The sequence below is a fragment of the Typha angustifolia genome, chromosome 15, assembly GCF_048772165.1.
Source record: "Typha angustifolia cultivar Huaian chromosome 15, ASM4877216v1, whole genome shotgun sequence".
In the NCBI taxonomy this organism is placed as follows: Eukaryota; Viridiplantae; Streptophyta; class Magnoliopsida; order Poales; family Typhaceae; genus Typha; species Typha angustifolia.
Genome location: NC_133253.1, coordinates 5,929,275 through 5,938,152, shown reverse-complemented (window position 1 = coordinate 5,938,152; position 8,878 = coordinate 5,929,275). Strand labels below are relative to the sequence as shown.

At 33.8% G+C, this 8,878-nt stretch overlaps 1 protein-coding gene across 4 annotated transcripts; it reads left to right on the top strand.

Moving 5' to 3' along the window:
• The first annotated feature begins 4,229 nt into the window (after nucleotides 1-4,229).
• Nucleotides 4,230-8,477, top strand: LOC140779637 (ribose-phosphate pyrophosphokinase 1). Of its 4 annotated transcripts, none has more exons than XR_012107380.1 (10): nucleotides 4,230-4,441; nucleotides 4,822-5,019; nucleotides 5,291-5,539; nucleotides 5,761-5,904; nucleotides 5,990-6,157; nucleotides 6,925-6,994; nucleotides 7,138-7,219; nucleotides 7,613-7,772; nucleotides 8,113-8,207; nucleotides 8,336-8,477. XR_012107380.1 is itself a non-coding variant. In XM_073124810.1 (9 exons), the coding sequence occupies exons 1-9, from the start codon at nucleotides 4,331-4,333 to the stop codon at nucleotides 8,149-8,151; spliced, it is 1,200 nt and encodes a 399-aa protein (XP_072980911.1). In that variant the 5' UTR covers nucleotides 4,230-4,330; the 3' UTR covers nucleotides 8,152-8,477. The 4 variants fall into 4 exon arrangements, 2 of the variants coding, with proteins under 2 accessions (XP_072980911.1, XP_072980910.1); XR_012107379.1 differs by having other exon boundaries at nucleotides 8,113-8,221; XM_073124810.1 differs by having other exon boundaries at nucleotides 4,843-5,019; nucleotides 8,113-8,477.
• Nucleotides 8,478-8,878: the final 401 nt, after the last annotated feature.

Here is an 8,878-nt window from a genome sequence, read left to right as displayed (position 1 = left end):
TATATATATATATATATCATCTATACAAAGTGTACACTGCAAATTTTGACGATATGCACATTGAGATTTAAAAAAAAAACTTTACGCATTACCTATATAATTTATATGCATAGCTTATACAAAAGATAATATCTACTTTTTAACAATATATATATCGAGATTGAACAGTTAGATTACGTTGAAATCTCAATTCGATAATAGGAGGCCTATTTCTATTAATTAGAAAACTAAAACACTATTCGTTGTAAATCGCTCAATTTTTTCTTTTACCAAAAAGAGCTGTCCAAATTTAATACTGAAAATGATTTATTTCAAAAAAAAACTACTAAGTTTAGTATTTTCTGTTGATATATAAAATATTAATCATATTAACATTTTGTGATATAAATTTTTAAATAAATTAATGATATATTCAAAGTTTTACATATATAAACTATTAATAAGACATCATAACTTTACATATATAAACACAAACTTGCTAATCTTTTATCTAAAAGTAAAATATAGATCTTATTAATATTAAAAAACAAATTCTTTTTAATATTAAATTCGAGGTGCAATATTTTTCTGATTAAAAAAAGTTAAAAAGAAAATAATTTGGTCAAAAAGTTGAGTTTTTACAAAACTATCCCTCTTTTCAACTTTATTTACCGAAATATACAATACCCTAAAATTTAATATCAAAATATATTTATTTCAACATAGTCCTAAGTAAATACTAAAGTGTTAGCATTTTACTTATCTAAAATAAAATGTCGATCATATCAGTATTTTTCTAAGTAAAATATTAATTTAACTATTAAAATATTTTATTAAAAAAATTATATAAAATATTAAACAGTTAAGCATCTTATTATTAAAAATAATAGTGAGAGGCCGGAGGGCAGGGAAAAGAGTCGAGTCGATCAGGCTCGGATGACCGAGAAAAGCAAAAAGAAATCAGGATTTGGTCGAAAAAGATGCAACGCTATTCAATGTCGCTGAACTAACAATTTTCATTCATAACCTTCTAACCAATAATTTATTTTGGATATATGCTATAAACTTTATCCAACATCAAATAAGAAAATTATATCTAAAAACATAAAAGAATAAATTTGTAGGGAAAGATTTATAAATTAGAATCCAACTACATTGATAATTGCAAAAACGCATAAAAGATTATAGCTCTTCAATGTTTTACGAAACAAATTTGTTAGCATTTTTATTTAAAAGTATAATACTAAATTCATCAGTATTTTATTTAGGACTAAAGTTTGAGGAGCCATGTCTTTGGATTATTAAATTTGAAAAGAGGGATAGTTTGGTCAAAAACTCCAAAGACCACGTAACACCACGTAACGTCACTTGGCACTGCTTTTGGGATATTTTTGTGAAGCGAACCTTATCTTATCTATAACTTCTAAGATGTATTCTTCACTTTGTCTCTTTGCAAAAAAAAATCATTTTGCACCTACTACGTTTATAAAAAAGAAAGAAAAAGCTCCGATTGCATCATTGACCCAAAAAAATGCATCCCTTTTTCTTTTTGAGGTGGAAAAGGACTTCTCATATTTATCATGATTCGTTTGTGGCTCATATATTTTAAGAGCAATTAAATGTTGGCTCGAGCTCATTTGGATATAAATGGATGGAGTTTAAGCCGAATAATTCAATATTATTATTTACTAATATATATTAATTATAAATTATGTATAATTTATAAATATTAGACTTTTGATTCAACGGCTCAGTTTGAATTAAGCCTGACTCGTTTAAGGCTCAAATTGAGCTCGACTTGTTTAAATTTTGAATGGGCTTATTTGTGACTTAAACTTAGCTTAAACTTGACTCAAATGTAGATAAGCGGACCATAAACTATGTTTTAGCTCGAGATTTATTTTGAACTAATCACGAGCAAAAATATACTCACTTAGGGTCGACTCATTTATACCCCTAATTAAAAATATTAGTATTTTTTAATTTTAGAATTTGTCATATACTCAGTGACGCTATGTGCATCCCCAATAAGAGGAAAACATACAAAAATTGTGCAGTACAAATATTTACTCGTGAAATAAGTGAATATTCTTCTTTCGTCACCTCTCCTTTTAAGATCTAGTAAGCGCATGAAGTTTAATCCTAGATGTTAGCAGACAGTAGTCATACTAAATGGATGGATGACTCTCTCTCTCTCTCTCTCTCTCTCTCTCTCTCTCTCTCTCTCTCTCTCTCTCTCTCTATATATATATATATATATATATATCTTTCAGGTCCATGTAAGCTTCTCATTTATTTCCTTCCTTCCCTACAAGAAGCATTTATGATCTTGAGAGTATTGTTTGGTGTCTGATACAAAAGCAAGCAATAAAGACAGTGCGGTGGAGTTGAAAAGAAAACTGACTTTGAGAGTAGAGATCAAGAAGGTGAGTTGATATCTATGTGAAGAGGGAGAACACAAATAACATAATTAACTGGAGAGATAAGTGTGTGTGTGTGTGTGCGCGCGAGCCAGAGAGAGAAAGGGAGAACTCTTGCCATGAAAGTTTGTTTATTCTTCACATAGAGGCTTTAGGAAGTACATGGACCGACAAAGAACATATCTCGATGATTAATCAAAGGTAAAAGTTTTTATTCGAAACGTAGATAAAGAGCATTTAAAATATAATCTATACTTTTTAACTGAAGATGATCATGTATAACATAATGGCGCTGGGGAACGGCTGAAGATGATCGTTGTTTCGTGTGGTGTTTTGACTTTTGTAGTGCTCAGTTTATTCTCTTAGCATTGGATGTATGTTTTACTCTGTTCTCTAATATTTGCGTATGGTATGGATTGTAATCGCAATAAAACTGAGCTTATAATATGGCTTGTGGTCACAAAAAAAAAAAAAAAACTGAAGGTAAGTGAGCACTTAATTTTCTATAAGGCTGAAATAAAACTGCAACACAGAAGAAATTAGTAGTGATTGTTGTTAATTAACATCAACTATTTAACTTTTCTATAACTCCCGAATCCTTCTCCCCATAAAATGCAAGGAACCCCAGTCTTCCTCTCCATCAAACACATATAATTCACGTAGGTCTTCTTCAAATCAACCAGCATGGCTAAGTCAGTGCAGACTACCCTCCTCTTCTTCGTCGTCGTCGTCGTCGCGGCCGTCGGTCTCTCATCCTCGCAACAATTAGGAGGAGGAGGAGGAGGCGACGATAAGTTTTACATTCCCTTCGTCCCCGATGTGAATGAATATTGTTGGAAGTCCATCATCAAGGTGGAAGGCTGCGCCGCTGACCTCCTCGCTTCCTTGGTCACATTCCGCATCCATCTCAGCGACAAGTGTTGCAGAGCGATCCAGGGGATCGAGGACAAGTGCTTTCATGACATCTTCTCCAATATCCCTTTCAATCCATCCTTCCCACCTCTCCTCAAAGCATTCTGCAGTTTCGCCGCGGCTACGCCATCGTCAACGTAGCGCATCGACCAGTATTCTACTTGCTGCTCATGTGTTATTTAGTCAAGAGTTGCACCTTCCTTTAAGATTGACAAGTTGGATGCTGTGAAAGCTACTACCACTCCTTTCCTTTCTGGTTGACTTTGGTTCTTGTATGGGAAATAAAATGCAACTCTTGTAATGAAAGTATTGGTTCTTTTAACCCTTAAAAAAAGAAAAAAAGGTACAATTTCTCCTCCGTATTGAAGTGCTGGACTATGTCGTTGACTGAGAATAACCCTTTTATTTTTCAAAAAAATAAAAATAAATCAGCCTTTGCGCAAAGTAGCTCATTCCATTAGTTCTGTTTGGTTATAGAATAACAGTTCGATTATTCCAAAGAGTAATTTAGTTTTAAAAAGGTAAAAGTAATTATATTTATAAAAAAGTTACATTGTAATTATGATATGGATTTCTATACGTTATATGATTTGATGTATAAATGTAAAGATTAGATGAAAATATAGCTAAATATTAGAAGAAATATATTTATATTGCTTTTATAGATTTTTTTATTCTAATCAAATCGAAATATTTAAAATATTGTTAAATAAACCAGCGGTCTAATTAGACGACAAACTTATTTATTGAACCAATAACCCAAAGTTCCAAATTCTAACCATATTATGCTCTCTGTGGTATGGGTCGGGTAGAGATCCTGTTAATATTTGAACCCGAAACCTTCGAAACCCGAACCCGAACCCGAACCTAGACACAGTTCCAATAGAAATATCTCCAGTTAGTCCGTCCGCAAATTGTTCGCAGAGTCCGAACAAAGTCGCCTTCTTCTCGTACTAGTCGTAAAAACCCTACTTCTCCGCTACAAGGCATAGCCCTCGATCCCTTGGAGAGCAAAGGCAATGGCTTCCATGGCGCTCTCCTCCTCCGCCTCCTCGTATCTCGCATCCCGCCACCGGCTTAGCTATGAGATGTCTCCTCGCCGCCCTTTCTCCGCCGCTCGGATGGATGTGGTTAGCATCAAATTTGCTCTTTTGCAAGACGTTTTTAAAATTAGTAATCTTTTGTCTTTGTTTTGATTTTTGGTGATTTCTGAACATTAACACTGCTTATTCTGCTATAGAATTAGTCTTTTATGTTAGTGCATTATATCTTGACCACTTGTCACGAACACATGTAATAACCTTAGTGAGAATTTTTTTCTTTATATTAAGATAGGTTACTTGCAGCAATATTCTTTTTTGAATGAGAATTTGACCTGTTACACGGTTTAGTCATACTTAGAATTGTTATTAGCTTTACTTCTTTGATTATATTTTTCTAATGTCAGTTGCAATTATGTTATCCTTATATGGGTGCAATAATTTAAGTATACACAAGTTTGATTTAGTAGTTGGCGGCTGTAAACATGCAGAGCTGCAGGTTAGTTGAGCCGTTAAAGTCTGAAAATGGGTCTCTGCCACGTGTTTCGGTCCTTAATGATCAGATGTTTCCTAGTTTCTTGACAACGCCGCACCTTCAAGAGACGAGAAATCAGCATGACACAAGGCTGCGTATCTTTTCTGGCACTGCCAATCCTGCACTTTCTCAGGTAGATTAATTTTTGTTTAATGATTCTCATAATGCCATATCATGAGCAGGAAGATGCATTGATTAATATATAGAAATGATTATTATATCATTTGATTCCAAATGGGTGATAGCTATTAATTTATTATGATTGTTTTGATTAAGTCGATCTATGGAGCAATTTTTTGTTTTGCAACATAATCTGCACTTTCACAATAGACACATTTATATGCTGGGATTCTTTCAAATGGCTGTTGCTGAAATTCCCCTTTAATTTTTCTATCTTACCTTAGGAAATTGCAAGCTATTTGGGCCTAGAACTTGGGAAGATTAAGATAAAAAGGTTTGCTGATGGTGAAATATATGTTCAATTGCAAGAGAGTGTCAGAGGATGTGATGTATTTCTAGTGCAACCAACATGCCCACCAGCAAATGAGAATCTTATGGAGCTTTTGATCATGATTGATGCATGCCGCAGAGCATCTGCTAAGAATATTACTGCTGTAATACCTTATTTTGGTTATGCTAGAGCTGACAGGAAGGTAATGCCTACTTTATTTGATGTGTTATGTCAATTTCTGGTTAAAATGATTTCTCCTTCCTGTGGTAACTCTATATGTTAAAGAATCTTGCAATAGGTCTGACTTTTGAATTGTTGTTTGATTCTACTTCGTAACGTTATAAAACTTGTTCCTACAGAATTTTTCTTTATTTGTTGGTTACTGTCAATTAATGCCTTGTTAAATTTTATGTGCCTTTTCAGACACAAGGGCGTGAATCTATTGCAGCCAAACTTGTGGCTAATATGATTACGGAAGCTGGTGCAAATCGTGTTCTCGCGTGTGATCTTCACTCTGGACAGTCCATGGGATATTTCGACATTCCAGTAGATCATGTTTATGGCCAGGTAGTCTTCTGTACTAAGTGAAAATTCTTAGGATTTTTTCTACTTCTTCCTAGTTAATACAATGTTTTTGTTTGTTTGTGTCAAGCCCGTGATCCTTGATTACCTTGCTAGCAAGACCATATGTTCAAATGACTTGGTAGTGGTCTCCCCAGACGTTGGTGGTGTTGCGAGAGCACGTGCTTTTGCTAAAAAGTTATCAGATGCACCTCTAGCTATCGTAGATAAAAGGCGTCATGGACACAATGTCGCAGAGGTAATTAAGATTTTTTGGCGTATAGTTTAGAATTGCACTTGTCTATATCTATCTTATGACATCTAAATGCCTTGTCTGATGCTTATGAGATATGTAGTACTTTTTCTGTTGAACCTTCAGTTAAAATGGACAACCCTCTTTGATTGTCAATTGTGGTATACAAGCATGCTATTTTCACTTTGCAAGCTTTACTTCATATGTTTCAATACTTTCATTTGTTTTAACTTTCTTACCAGTTGAAGTTACACTTATCCATACCTGTCTTGTATGACATTGGAATGCAATCTCTGTTGTTAGTTTGGTGTCTGTATTTCATGCTACCTTTGGGCTCTTATACTTTAGCTTCATTTGCCAATCAGTTCTTTTCATTATTATATGTTATTGGAGTTACAAAGTTTCCTTAACTGCTCCACCTCTTCATGTACATTGATCCTTAAATACATGCATATTATACTGTTCCTTATCAGAAATTGGTTTATCTATCTTGTTTAAACTCTTTCAAAGTCTTGTAGTTGTAGGTTCTTTGAGTTGATCTATGATGCTAGGTTTTGACAGGGCCTACGTCTCCTTTTGCTTTAACCTAAGTTACTCTCTCTTTCTCAGATACAAGCATACAAATTTTTATATAGAGAAAGTGTCTCATGTGTTCATATTTTTTCCTCCTATATTGATATTCTAAAATTGTTGATTTGACTTAGTTTCTTCTTCCTTTGAATTCCGATCAATGTTTATTAGTTAAGTTAGTTCTTAAAAGTTTGTTTTTGTAGGTAATGAATCTCATTGGTGATGTCAGAGGAAAAGTGGCTGTAATGGTGGATGATATGATAGACACTGCTGGTAAGTTATTTGTAACTAACTGCCAATAATATTGAAAATTCTCATACAGAATGTTTCCATTTTAGGTTGTGAAGGGTACACTTTCTTTTCTGGTGTTAATTTTATTAGTAGATGGATTTAAGTTTGTTGCCTTCACATATTAGGAACTATTGCAAAAGGAGCAGAATTATTGCATCATGAAGGAGCTAGAGAAGTCTACGCTTGCAGTACACATGCTGTTTTTAGGTAAACCTGTAGCTTTCTTTTCTGCGTTTGATGCACCGTCTCAGTCTCTCTCTCTCTCTCTCTCTCTCTCTCTCTCTCTATCTATATATATATATATATATATATATATATATATATATAGTCAATGGCATATAGTTCTTTTTGTATTAGTTAGCTCGTCTGAAGTAATTTACATATTTTTGCATGTGCTTTATACCTTTTCTATTTTCATCCCTAAAGCTGCCTTTTCTTTGTCAAGCTTATCCCGAGTCAACCTCTTATGTTTATCTATACATACATCTTATTAATTCTCTTTTTATTTCATACTTGTTGATGCACCTTTATGTTGTGAATTGCTCACATTTGTTGCTATTGAAATATAGTGATTGATTGATCTCTTAATACTTTTGCTAGCCCTCCTGCAATAGAGAGGTTGTCAAGCGGACTATTTCAAGAAGTTATTATTACAAACACTATCCCTGTGCTGGAACAGAAGAGTTTCCCGCAATTGACGGTTTTATCTGTGGCAAACCTTTTAGGCGAGACCATTTGGCGTGTTTACGATGATTGTTCAGTGAGTAGCATCTTCCAATGAAGGATAACTCTTTTTTTTTTCTCTATTTCTAAGGTTTATTTAAATTGGCTAAAAGTTTACTATCAGAATTGTTCTCCTCATCTCCTTCACTTCTTCTGTTTGTTCTATTTCTGTCCTTCAAGTGGTTACTCTTTGCTGATTTAATAGGATTAACTGCACATTTTCTACCTTCTGTCTTTCCTGTTCCAATTTTTTTTTCTGTTAACCATCAGTGATATTTTCTGTATTCTTTGTGTTGAGATTGCTTGAAATTTAGTACATCTCTAAGATGGGACTTACTGAGAGCAATGCCCTGTTGCATTCTTTTACTGGCTGCCAGGTTGGGCATGAACCTTATTCCAGCTTGGATATTGACTGACATATCAGGAGATTGGAAGTGCTTTAAAAGCAGTACTGACCTTGATAAATACCAAGGTGCTTTGTTCATGGTAGTATGAACCTGTATAGCTCCATTATTCAGTCATAGACATTTGTTGAGAGAATGAGGCCCATGGCTTTGAAATTTGAACAATGTGCACTAAGCTGTATTTTCCTTTTTTCAGAAAGCATCACTACCAGATATGCGTTGCTAAGGTTCTTCAATTATTGTTTAAAATGTTTTATGTACTGGATAACCAAATCCAGACTTTTGCCTAACTAATGAACATTTTTTTATGATGTAATAGTTGAAACTGTATGGCTGCACTTTTGGCAGTATATGTATAGGAACTGAATTATAACTCTGTTGTTTTTCAGTTCTTATTTTTTATTTTCAGTGAAAAGAATAATGTAAAGAAGTGAAGAAGGGATTTCTTAAAGATTTTAGATGCTTGAAAACAAAGCCTTACGCATTTCCTCCAAAGAGCAGAAACGTCCAGGGTAGTAAAGCCAGGGAAAGATTCTCAATTTTTTTTTATTTTTTATTTTTGGTTTGGAGATAAACCCTCTTCTTTACCTTCTTTGCAACTTTGTGGTTCATCTAGTATCTTATTAGGAAACTCTCATTTTACACTCTGCTATAGACTATAATAAAATAGATCAGGCAATCCATTCGCAGTTTACGGTACCCAGGTCTATGTAATTTAAATCTCAATTTATTCATACAT

What these genes read in the sequence shown, in the direction of transcription:
- LOC140779637 (XM_073124809.1), top strand. Translation starts at nt 4,331, where the DNA reads ATGGCTTCCATGGCGCTCTCCTCCTCCGCCTCCTCGTATCTCGCATCC. An exon ending in CCGCCGCTCGGATGGATGTG is followed by an intron (nt 4,442 to 4,821) that starts GTTAGCATCAAA and finishes TTGATTTAGTAG; the next exon opens with TTGGCGGCTGTAAACATGCA. An exon ending in CCAATCCTGCACTTTCTCAG is followed by an intron (nt 5,020 to 5,290) that starts GTAGATTAATTT and finishes ATCTTACCTTAG; the next exon opens with GAAATTGCAAGCTATTTGGG.